This window comes from Cyprinodon variegatus, unplaced genomic scaffold (genome assembly GCF_000732505.1).
Source record: "Cyprinodon variegatus isolate N-32 unplaced genomic scaffold, C_variegatus-1.0 Scaffold894, whole genome shotgun sequence".
NCBI lineage: Eukaryota > Metazoa > Chordata > Actinopteri > Cyprinodontiformes > Cyprinodontidae > Cyprinodon > Cyprinodon variegatus.
In genome coordinates, this window is record NW_015151347.1 from 101,845 (window position 1) to 115,004 (window position 13,160).

The window sequence follows — 13,160 nt, forward strand, 5'->3', positions numbered from 1 at the left end:
TTTTGATCTAAAAAACAACAAACTGGGTGTGAAATTGAGAGAGAGGAAAGTAGAGACACAGATGGTGATAGAGCTGGGAAACTGAAGCCAGATTGCATTGTAATTTCTTAATTTTCTCTTTAATTTTAGACTTACCTTAAATTAAACTTTAATTGTAAATTGACTGAACATCACTGTTTTGTAACACAAATAAAAAAGATGAATAAACCAGCTTATATTAAAAATTAAGTTTGCAATTTAAATATTTTCTTACCATCTTTACATTGATTAATTAGGCTCAACCAGTACCACAGATCAATGTAAATTTCTCACAACAAGGTGTGAGGAATTCACAGAGATTGCTTTAAACATTTTGAACCCACCAAACCACCTGTGCATAGTTTCAGTTCAATTCAATTCAGTTTATTTTTAAAGCGCCACTTCACAACACATGTCACCTAAAAGCACTTTACAGTTCAACCAGATCATGCAGTCAAATTGATTCAAAGTTCTCTATCTCAGGAAAACTAGTTGATTGAATCGACTCATTGACTCGAAGGCAATCCCTCACACTAAGCATGCTTGTAGCGACAGTGGAGAGAAAAATAATCCCTTCTAACAGGAAGAAACCTCAAGCAGAAGCAGGCTCAATGTGAGCGGCCATCTGCTGAGGTCAACTGGGGTAATGGTGGGGGGTGGATGCTGTGGCTATGCTGGAGACTATGCTGGATTACCAGTGTTTCCTTACATGGGATGACGACTGCTTTATCATGTGATCAGACTCATCAGAGCATTGGTCTCTGATCTATGAGCAGAACATCAAAATCGATGTATAGCAAAAACCAATCAACCGTATATTAAGTTACCACAACAGTATATTTATATTAATGGTAAAAAACAATATAAAACACTTAAAAAACTGCTTTTAATAAAAACAAAACATTATTTCACATACAGGTTTACTTTTTGTACATAAATCCTGCCCTTCTGAGGCTTTGTGAAGGCAAATCTGTGTTTTGCATGGTCCAATATGGCGTCACAAACATAGAAAAATAATATAACAGTTTAATCATGAGAAGCTATTAGCTTTATTTTTTTATTATATAAAAACTATTCATTTTCTGAGAATGTGTTTATTTAAGAGTAACTATGCAGATGATCAAACACCTAGAAAAAGTACACTATATTACGGTATATTATTTGCCATGTGAATCCAAGATTGTTCATTCTTTGCCTTTTTTAAAAAGAGCTCTAATCAGTCCTACCTCTCTTTATCCATGCTGGGTCAGATCCTGACGTTTGAAAAAGTCACTGCAGTAAAATAAAGCGTTAGCCTCGCTGCATGCAGTTAGCCAAGCCTAGTAGCTAAAACAGGTCCTGGAAAAATACAGAGTGTACCCTCTCCATCTGTCTTTGGACTGCTGATTATTTTTGATGTTCAGCTGATCAGGTCCAAAAGGTTTCACCTCCAGCTTTCCTCCTGCGACTTGGCCTGTCAATCACCCGCACAACAACTGTGACGAAGGTGCTTGTGAACTCAGGGCGTAGCTTTGTGCACCCTCAGCTCTCCTATACTTCTGTATTGCAGAGGAGCGACTGCGCATGTAGAGCTTATCGCAAGAGTCTATGGGCAAACAGTTTTGCTTCCTAGAGCTGAAAAATATCAAAATATAAATGTTATGATCTAATTTTAATTTTTTTTAATGTCTAAATCAAGATCATTGAGCCTGTAGGGTGGCACCCTAGCACCTTTTATTGGCCAGCTGCAACTGGTTACAGCATTACGCTTGGGTACCGGAGGTTCTGAGTTCAAGCCCCACTTCTACGGGCTGCCACTCTGGGTGGGATCAGTGTGGTCACCGGTCGCCGCACAATGGCAGTCCACTGCTCCCTAAGGGGATGGGTTAAATTTCTCCAGTGTGAAACCAAAAAAGTTCAATAAAAATGTTTTTTTTAAATCCCTTTATCACTATATAGAGCGGGGACTATATAGTGCCCACTATATAGTACAGTATATACTGAACTAAGTTAACTTACTACTTTTCGCTGTATTTGGTCACGTAACTGCCTCAGTGCACAGTGCCTGTGCCATCTTTATTTGTCGTTGCCAGAACAAATCCCACTAGGAGAGCTTTCGCCAAGCAATCTGGGATATATCTGCTCGTCAAGTGATCACGGATAATTTAAAATGGCGTAACCAATATTATTATTACTGTTTTTCTAAGCTCCACTTTAAAAAATGAAATTGTCTAGAGCTGTTTTAAACGACATTTCTTTTTGTATACGCTCGTGTATACAAAATGACAAAAATAAATCTCCCTAAGTCTAATACATAGTGCCCTATAGAATAATTAGGGGGGCGGTCGGACACAGCCTCTGGTTCCTGTCGGCACTTATAATGCAAAGACCACAGGTGTTAAACATATTCCGCAATTAACTGACTCCCTGTCTGAAAGCCACTTCTAAGAACAAGATCATTTTGCTAATGTAACCATAAATCTGAAATGTCACAGTCAGTGATAAATGCAATGCAGCCTTGATGTCCTTGTTAATCTGATCAGTTCACATCAGACTCTGATGGTATAAGAAATACTTCCTTATATTTAGTGAGGCAACCGATCCCGTTTATCTGAGTCTGACCTCATTCACCAACACATCTATTTCTTTTTTCTGCTCTCTTGGCTGCAGTTGCTGTGTTAACCTTTTTAAAACAGTAATCTGCTGGCTCATTTATACACACAGTGACATTAATTTTGGGTTAAATGTGGGCGTGTACAAGGCTGAACATGACCCAGAGACTAAAACTTTTAGTTACAGCTGTGATCTGTGAAGGAAAAAATAGCTGCGATTTGTGCTCTCACACGGTTTACTGTGTGAGGCCTTCACTGAACTCATCATCATGTTTAAAAAGTCTGATAGTCTTTGAAATGTATGACATGGTGCATTGCTATAGTTCAGTAGGATGTTGAGTTGAGTTAATGCTGCTTTACACCGTTACCATCTCTAACCTCACTGTTGATTAAAGACAGGATGGAATCATGTTGCTGTTGTTTTTTTCCGCCTCTACAACCAGTTTACCTCACTGCTGTTTGATTGGCTGACTTGATGTGTTTGTCTGTTTACTTCCTTAACCCTTTATAGGGTGCTCAGTGAAATCCTTTTAAAATAAAAAATTTCAAGCCAATAGTTTTATTGGAACCCAGGACAAGACCTTATAACTTATAACTTGTAACATTCAAAAAATATGGATATTTTTTATGGCAAAAATGGTAACTAGAAACACCAACTTTCCCGAATATATTAAGAAAAATTGCAAAAGTGCTTCTATAAGAAATTCATTAAAAACACTCTGAGAGTGAAAGAAAAACCTTTTTTTTTGGTCCAACATAACCTTAGAGGCATTAATGCTGATACTGGCACTTACTTTTTTTAGTTCATAAACCTAAATATCATTGTAACTAGGCTTGTTAACTTTTTACACTGGAAAAAAACAAAATCTAGTCATTTTTGCTTCAAACAAATGATACAAAAAGGGTATGCAAGTGATCAAAAATGGTAACTAGCAATATAAAGGGTTAAATGCTCAAAGCAGTAAGATTTTACTCTCTTTGTTTTCAGTGTAATTATACATATAGTGTCCAAATGTCATGAGGAGGGACTGGAACACTACCTTCGCTCCTTCGTTAAGGTGACTTACAATCTACCTGCAAATTCCTGCACTTGTTCATGTCACCAGAAAGAGTGTAAAGATCATTGTCTGCATTTCTTGTTTCAGTATGTCTTTGTGACAAACGCTCCGGCAGCAGGAACCTCGGCGACCACTCATGAGGTGCTGGCCACTGCTGTTACAACCACCCTTAAGCAAACTGCGGATTTCAACACCAGCAATAAACTCCTAAAGGTATTTTAAGACTTATTATGGGTGCAGTACCAGCTTTGAACAGCAGGAGGCATCTTTACATTGAAATCTTAGTCTCTGCAGCCACTGCAATGTAACAATCCTCAAACATGCTTCTGCCTGTAGCCTCTGTCTTGTAGGTATTTTCCCATTATTATTTCCCCGTTTGTGGTGACTCTTCTTCTTAGGAAGGCTGCGTAGGAGGAACTTCAGATGAGTTCTGACATTTCCATCTTAATCTCTGTATTTCCAGTATTCATGGTTCTTCTTTGAAACCATGGCAAAATCCATGGCCCAGTACCTGCAAGAGGGGAACCGCATAAAGGTTGGTATTAAGTAGCACCCCACATCCAGGTGTCTATTTCTGGAGCGATTCTTAAAAGATGCAACAAGCTTAATGTGATGTGACTTAAAAAAACACAGATGTCATCTTACTTTAATTAACCTTCTGTTCAGGAATCCCAGTGGGTTATTACTCATTTACATACTGTACATTGCACTGTCAGGTGTCTGGGTTTTATCTTTGCAACATTTTAAAGCAGGAAGCTGAAGATTCACTAAAAGAAAGGGCAAAAAAGAGGCCCTGTCACCTTCTACTACTATAAAGAAAACAGCCAAAGATCAAATGCTCATGTTATGGTGAAGCAATAAAGTACTTTTTGAGCATGAAAATATTTTTGTTGCACCCTGGGCTACCAGCAGACATAAACATTGTTGTTTACCGTTGCCATCTACTGGCAGTTCTTATTCACACAACTATCAACTTGGCAACTTAAAGGTATAGTAGTTGAGACTGTTCTTTTTTCCGGGTGGATCATCAAAATAAATCATAAATCATTCCGGTGATATGTTTACAGGCCATCCCACATGCTCGTCCCCATTTTCACTCACCGATGGTGAGTCTGACATAGTGGAAATATTGCAAATCTTTTAGAAAGCTTGTATAAGCAATGCAAACAGCAACATTTTAACTGGCCGTGCACAGGGAGAATTGGGCTCTTTTGCATGCGTGTAATAATAGTTGCCTCTCAGGAGCGGGTACAGGGCTTTACTTTCCCTTTTTTTTTCCAAGTGCAGAAGGCGTGTCTTTTTTAAAAAATTCTCGAAAACCCTCCATTATAACTTTAAAAGCCCTGTACTTGATTTTATTTTAACCTCTCTAAAAAAAAAAAGTCTAGGTGTTTCATGTCTAGGCTTCTCTTAACCTGAAGAAAACTGTAACCTGAGAGGTTACAGTTTTCTAACGAGGGTTGCTGTCTCACAGTGCGTGTAAACGGAGAATCACTGAATAAAGGGAAACTTGTGATGCATCTGCTGGCCGTCACTGCAAGTACAGCAAAACAGCCTAAAAAGGTCATAACTGAGGAAGAAAAGAGAGAGTTGAATGCAAGGATGGCCAAAGAGCTCGGGTTGATCTCGGATCGGCCTAGTTGAGGTGGAGAGCTTTGCTGGGCTGAATCTAGACTCGAAAATTGTCTGTAGTTCTTCACAGGAATCCTTTTAATGCTTGTATTATGAGATGTGCCTGTTTTCACAATCATGTGGAGTGGAAAGGTTTCTTAGTGGGAGAAGGTTAGAGTTTGACCTAAGTTTGACCCCATTGACCTAATGGGGGCCCTAAGCGAAAAGTTATTTGAAGGCCCTCCTGTACATCTAAATGTGCTTCCTGATGGTCCTGCTGATGTGCTGACAATTTTCAGCATTCACCTTGTTATGGCAGAAACCCAGACAAGCAGATTAAAATATGTTTAAGTCTCACTGGTAAACGTAAATATCACCCTCTAATAGACTGAAGAGCAATTAATGAAAATACCTCAACTGATGATAATAACAGCAGCAACAAGAACCATGATAAAAAACTACTACTCTACTTTTAATATCCATCACTTGTATATAGAAAAACGAAAAAGGTGAAAATCAACTGAGTCTCAATTCAAATCGGTTTATTTATAAAGTAAAGGAAATTAAAAATTTTTGCAATCAGCATCTATTATACAATAGTACAACTACTACTAGCACCATTACTACCGGGGCCTTTTAGTACTACTATTTCTATTCTACTAATATTCACAAAAACTACTATTGCTCTCTATTAATACATTTTTTTTGTTTTTTTGTATTATTATTATTATGAATTACAGTCTTAAGAAAATAGAATTCAGGGTCAAATAGACTGATATCAAATTTACATTCGTTCAGTTCCTTCTGTCAATAACTACATCCGTTACACTCATTTCAATCAGTGTTCTTCTGTAGTCTCCTCAAAAGATGACTGTTGTGAATTCATATATGGACAAATAAGAACATTTATCTCCATAAAAAGCCAAAAACGTCTTAACAGCATAAATTCATATAAAACTTTCGCCAATATATTATGTATTTGCTACAGGATATAAATTATATACGACCCCCAACTGGTCTTTTTCTTGCCTACTCTTCTTCAACAGAGGCATAAGGCGTTAACAAGGTTTTTGATAAATGTTCATCATTAAAATTAATTGTTTACACAGAAACTGGAAAAACAGATCTCTATCTATTGAGTAATAACTCGGTGTTTGTGTCGCCAAGTCGCGTGGACGACATGTTAAAATCTAATCTTCTGCAGCACTGCAGGGGAGAGCTTGCCCGCACGCTCACCGCCATCTGATTGGTGAGATGTGGAGTGCTGACTGTCATTGCGCGGTCAGATTACAGGTGGTGTCTTTTTTTCTCCTCTGCCTCTCGGTATATGCACTACATGGCACATCCATCGCGCAAATGCGGTACCTTGCGCAAACTGTGGCCCCTCCGCTGAAAGATAAGGGCCTCCACACGTGTGTACGGGGTTTAGGTTGGGGCGGCCTTGGCTGTTCTCAGTGCTCATGTTTCAAAACCATTGATGAAATTTTGATTTCAGAAGTGGGCGGGACACAGGTATTTTTTTAAATATAACTAACTTCAGTTGTTTCACTATCCAATCACAGGCCTGATTCAGTGGCGCATCAGATGTTTATAAGGTGGGAGTTACAGCGGGGACAGACAATCACACAAGAAAAGACAGTGGACAAATCAGGAGCTTATTTGGCGGTCTAAACTCAGGGAAGCAGGATTCAGTTTGAGCCGCAGTTTTCTGCATGGTCCTAGTGCCTGCTGAATGTGTGTGTACTGCAGTGAAACATTGTTTTTGGACAGTAAAACGTGCGAGGACAAAAATTGACGTTTAAAAAAAGTGCAGAGGACATGTCTCCCCTCGTACCCTCCAAAATTACATCCATGTTCAATCATGTGCAGAATCATCTTTAAGAAGCTTTAGGTCCTAATTGTTTTCTGACTATACTGTGCCTTATCCATCTTTGCATCCAATAGTTTTTGGGTTTTTCACACTTGCCCTCGGACATTTCCTCTTGTGTCTCCATACCTGCGCCGGGAAGCTAACTCTCCTGTTCACTTGTTAAATTGTCTCAATTTGTTGTAAATACTCAAATGTTTAAGTGTACTATAACAGAGGTTGAACAAAAGTTGTAAAAACAAAAATAATATATGATAAACTACCGGTAACAGGGTACCATTTTTTACCCTAAACCCTAAGTAAGCTAATGGCATAGAAGTTCATAAAGTCATCGTCATCTACTACTTAGAGTTTGCCTGCATAAATGTCTGTCTTTATGTTTCCACTGTTTTAGGTTTTTAATTTTTTTATTTTATTATCTTAAAGACAATAGCTACAGGTTTATCTTCTCCTGTCCAGTTGGTGGTGCACTGCTGCTCGTCTGCGCTCCTTCTGTTCAGTTGTTTTCAGGTCCACTGATGCTAAAACTAACCAAACCAAACATTTAGCGCAGCAGTTCATTAGAAAAGCGGAAACCTTCGGGTGCTTTGTCTCTTCGATTCCTAGAGTCGACAGTCGCTTAAAAGTTTGACCGATGATCACACTTCTTTTTGAAGAGGCCATTTCTCTGAGCGATTTAGGAGCTAATGGGACTGGAAGTGCCTGAGCTCCTTAAATCTCACATGATTCAACCAACTTTTGCTATTGATGCAGAATTCTTTCACATCAATTTTGGCATTATAACCCGGAGTAAATGTTAATATATTTTGAAACCTTCAAAATGTATAACATAATTATTTATATATTGATTTTGTATCCTTTGTAAAACATATACTTTTATTTGCACCTCTATAGATTTTCTGTAGATGTATTATTGTTGAAAAATTCAGCTTCTGATGAAAAACTTTAAAAGTGCTACTTTTGTCCCCGTTTGTTTAATGTTTACTTTGAAATAAAATTATTGCTTACATTGTGAATCCCACGGGTTAAAGAACCCGAATGGCTTTAAAGTATCAGAATTTCAAACTGTCTTTTTTGAGTTTAAACATCAAAGATGCTCATAAAATTCGGGTTTAAATAAAAGAGATAGAGAAACCACAAAGTTACTATGTACATTTGGGATGTTTTGTGAAACACTGGCGGAAAGTCAAGTTGTCTGTTTTCACGTCTGACTTTCCACCATCTAATGACACAGTGAAAATTTTGAATTTAGAATTTTCCAGGTTAAGATGAGTTTATCAACACATTTTAGAAGGAAGTGTAGTATGTATACTTTGAAAATGGGCACCCTCCAGGTAAACCAAAGGTTCAAAGAAAGACTGGTGTAATGCATCGACTCACTAAAACAATTCTCAAGGTCAGGGGCGTTCAATTATTAATGCCCCTGACCAACTTCCATTTGTTTGATATAGCTGAAACTTTGCATGTGCAATTATTTAGATCTCTATAGATTATGAGGCAAATTACAGCTCTGAACCAATTGTGGTTTCTGTTTTACAGGTGTTTGAACTGAGTCGAGTCTGAAATGGATTCTGTTGAGTGTCGAGCAGTGATCCGCTTTTTGTATTTGAAAAGACGCACGCCATGGAAGACTTTATATGAAATGAAAGTAGCTTATGATGGGTATGCCTCATCATATGACCTTGCAAAACATTTTAAAAAGTCATATGATGGGGCATCATCACCATCATTTTTACTTTCATGTCATCAAAAGTCTCCCATGTTGTGCTTTTTTGTCAAATACAAAAACTAAACCACAATTCTTTCAAAGCTGTGATTTGCCACTTAATCTATACAGATATAAATAATTACACATGTAAAGTTTCGTTTTGATCAAACATCTTGAATGAACGCCTCTCGTAGGATTGGCATTAAACAATAACCTAATTCCAAACCAGATATATTAAACTGATGTCTACAAGGCATCCTCTGAGTTGTTTTTATGTACCGGTAGCTGTTGGCTACCTTGGCAACTGCCTCATAAAACACTAGTTTCACATGGCAGCTTACACTAAATCATGTCCAAACTTGAGGATTTCTTTATGGTGCTAGAATATTTTATTTGCAAATAGTCTGATTCAATTCAATACAGTTTATTTATATAGCGCCAAATTCACAACACATGTCATCTCAAGGCACTTTACAGTTCAACCAGATCATACAACCTGATCAGCTATTGTTTTGGTAATATCAAGTATATTTTTCCTTTTGTAAATTTGATGTGTCCATTTTATATGTATAAAATATCATTAATGTACCGTCCATATGGAATTAATTCATTAAAATGACAAACTGTCATGTCGGTGTCTTCAGATGCCACGGTCCCAACGCTTCCCTGACAGTTTTCACCAGGCGCTCCAATCCCTGGTGTTGTCAATCATGCCTCACATCACCATCCGCCACATGGAAATCCCAGAGGAAGCGAGATGCATCAACTTGAGCCTGGCCAGTTTGATTAAGGTCTGTATCCCACATGCAAAACATGATAGCTATCTCTTTCTTTTCTTTTTTTTTTTTGCATTTCCTCTTTTTTAGCCTAAAGTTGATAAACTGGTATATGAATCACAGATTGATCAACTTTATTTCCTTTTCCTTCTTTATTGTGCAATACATTTTGAATCTATAAAAATTGGATCATAACACAACAGTGATGTGTTTAAAAATTAATGGTTTGTGAGAGATTGCAGGGAAACGGTTCTGACATCTGCTGTCTGTCTTTTGTACTCAGAGGTGCCTGACGTTCATGAACAGAGGCTTTGCGTTCGGCCTGGTCAACCACTACATGTGCCACTTCAGTCTGAAAGATCCAAAGGTGCTTTATTTTTACTTCCTCTTCAGACATGCATAACCTGTTATGGGTGAAAAGTTCTTAATTTAACTTTGTAGTCTGCCCTCGTATTTTTTTTTTTTTATTTGTACATGAGCCTCAAATTTGGTTAACAAACTAAAGGAAACGCAGACCTCCAGGTTGTTTTTAAACAATTGTATTTACACAAGGTGAGTGGTGAAAGACATTTGTATATTTGTGTACTGAGCTTATGTGTTGCCAATTCCTGTTTCCAGGTGTTGACAGAAATGAAGTTTGAGTTCCTCATGGCCGTGTGTAACCACGAGCACTTCATCCCGCTGAACCTGCCCATGGCGTTTGGCCGAACCAAACTTCAGAGAGTGCAAGGTGAGCATACAAACGCTACAAACCACTTTGAGCTCCACTGACTAGATATCAAACATTTGTTCTAACCTGCACGCACCACTCCCGATGCACTCTGTGAACCTGCCTGACAAATGGCACCTCAAACCTCCCTGCCATGACTCAGACCCAGAATAGCAAATGTATCAGAAATTAGTTTTGCAACACCTTGAGTAAAAAGCAAGCTGTGTGATGGAGGAAACGTTGCATGGATTTTTTACAGTGTACCCCAAAAATTCTTTATTTTCACTTCACCCCACCCTCTCTGTTTTTTATATGTGTGTGTGTTTCGCTTGTGGTCAGATTTAATTCCGTATGCGACGGAGCTTTTTGGCCCTGTAGGTAGGTAACTCCCACCTCTTTGTAACACCCACCACGTTTGCCGCCGTGCCGCTCCTGTTCTGACTGACATTAACCCTCCTGCCCACCATAGGCGTTCCTTTCCTCTTACGGCGCTCATCTCTTCCACTCACCCTAAACATTGCTCATGCTGGGCTGCAGCTTGTGGGGCCTCTTTGTTGCAGTGGAGAAGCGCTCTGCTGTTAAGGGAATGAACCAAGCCTCTTTTCTTTATCCCTAATTGACTTTCAACTTATAAACAAAGGCTTAAAACATCTCTTAATGAGTTGTGGTTTTCTCTCTTGCTTTCTAAGTCTCTTCACTTTGCATATTGTTCTCTCTTTGCCTCCAGCAGTGGCTAAGATAAGTGCAGATAGTTGCTTAGTTTTCAGGCTTTGGCTCCTCTAGTATTAACATAACAGACAACTTCTCCATTCTAGTGGATCTTTGATCTTTTTTGATGATATGAAACAAATTCCAGCATCAGTACTTCCCTAATACTCTCATTATATAGAGATTCTTTGGGTTTCTGCTCATTTTCATATTTGTGGAAATGATTTGATGTGTTTTTGTTTGATCTGTTGCACATTGGTTTGCAGTGTTGCACTTTGAATGATTGTTCTATTTACCGTTTGCATCCGTGTTACATGGCAGCCGTTGAGAAATCACCATAGTTCTTTCATAAGTCAATGTATGTTTTTTGGGTTATTTGTTTCATTTATTTATTTTTTTAAATGTTCAAAAGGTAAAAAGACAAATAAGGAACCCAAATACTTTTAGTTCTTGTAATTGTGAGTTGACATGAACACAACCACAGGAGCAGAACAACATCTGATATACGACCATGGTATTACAAGTTTAAGCTCTATGAAAATGTAGAAAAAGTTTTAAGAAAAGATTCATCTTTATACTTAGAAGGGTGCAGAGCTGTTCTTAGTAATAAATGTCACGGTGTTAATAGCTCTAATTGCTTTAATATTTGGAAGTTTACAAATATTTTTCTCTGCAAGGCTCTCTATTTTAATCAGAGTCTGTACTTTGAGTAGGTCATAGTATTATCTGTAAGGTGTCAGGACCTCTTTATGTCTTATAAACAGCATTGTTCTTTGAGTCCATTTCCTTGCAAACTTCTGAAATTGAATGTAACCAGCACTTTGTATTGTCAAATGCATTCGTTTTGTTTTCTTTCTGTCTTTTTTGAGCTGATGTTTCCTCCACCCTTTATTAATACTTCCCATCTGGCCCAAACACAGAACAGAGTCTGGAGTTCAGCCTGACAGAGGAATACTGCAGGAATCACTTCCTGGTTGGTCTCTTGATGAGAGAAATAGCTGAGGCCTTGCAGCAGGGACCTGAGGTCAGACAGCTGGCCGTGAGCATACTCAAGAACCTCCTCATTAAACATGCCATGGATGATCGCTACACGGCCTTCAAGGTGAGAGACGATGAAGAAAAAGAATCTATATTTATCATATCTTATCATTTGATTAACATATCATATCCTACTGCTGCCTAAACTCAATTTTCACTCACTGTTGTCTAGACTGATCCCCTAATTCAAGAAACCAGAGTTACTTTACACCTAAAACGGACCCACACTCTTATCACAGGACAAACACAGGGAACAAACAACTGTTTGCATACAGACTCTCATCTCTTTGCATTTTACAACAGCCATGAAACATAACGTGCATTTAGAACAGAGCTTAAAATTAGGCATGGATTCATTTGACTTCATAGCTAATTTTAACATCAGAGTAATGACAAAAATGGAACGGTTTACAACTTAATAATAAAACTTTATCTTTACCCGAGGTCATATTTTTCACTTTTGTCCTTGTATGTGTACCTTTTGCTATTTGCATTTAGTAAGTTAATGTTCAATATGACCTGTCATCAACTGTGTTTTCTTTGTACCGACGCTATATCACTGTCTGTTATGCAAATAAGCCACTGTTTTGTGAGCGTGTATTACTAACAGCAGCTGGAGACAGAAAACGTTGCAGTGGTGGGATAAGAAGTGTGTCTGTCCAACCAGTGAAGGGCTGTCACTTTTATTGTACTTTATTGGGCTCTAATTTGCATATGATCAACAATACATATTTTGTTCCTATTGTTACTCTTGTGTTGTTTTATGGAGCAACAGCTACTGAATGCAAAGCTGAGCTAAGTGACTTCCCTCTTTTGCTGCCGGTGAGCTTTTGTTTTGCCTTCTGAGGTCAGGCTGCAGGGTTTGAGAAGCAACAATCTGATTATCTTATGAAGGGAAACAAAACGCACTCGTCTCCAAATTCAAATATAAAAGACAGAATGCTAGCCTGATAAACCAGACTAAATGTGAGATTAAATGTGTAATTTAGTCTAAAAAAAACCATCGGAAGAATGTTCATGAGACCAACCCGTTGTTTTTCAAACCATGTCTGTGCCTATTGGCGAACACTCTGACC

General features: G+C 38.2%; 1 protein-coding gene across 3 annotated transcripts in view; it reads left to right on the forward strand.

The window, feature by feature from the left end:
• dock11 (dedicator of cytokinesis 11) overlaps nucleotides 1–13,160 on the forward strand; it is a 134,203-nt gene that overhangs the window by 71,874 nt on the left and 49,169 nt on the right. For 2 of the 3 annotated variants that reach the window (XM_015397869.1, XM_015397871.1), the window contains exons 25-32: nucleotides 3,598–3,667; nucleotides 3,755–3,880; nucleotides 4,131–4,202; nucleotides 9,498–9,644; nucleotides 9,913–9,996; nucleotides 10,248–10,359; nucleotides 10,678–10,716; nucleotides 11,967–12,148. In XM_015397869.1, coding sequence (XP_015253355.1) covers nucleotides 3,598–3,667; nucleotides 3,755–3,880; nucleotides 4,131–4,202; nucleotides 9,498–9,644; nucleotides 9,913–9,996; nucleotides 10,248–10,359; nucleotides 10,678–10,716; nucleotides 11,967–12,148 — 832 coding nt within the window. The remainder of the gene's footprint in view (nucleotides 1–3,597; nucleotides 3,668–3,754; nucleotides 3,881–4,130; nucleotides 4,203–9,497; nucleotides 9,645–9,912; nucleotides 9,997–10,247; nucleotides 10,360–10,677; nucleotides 10,717–11,966; nucleotides 12,149–13,160) is intronic. The other variant, XM_015397870.1, reaches the window with a different exon arrangement.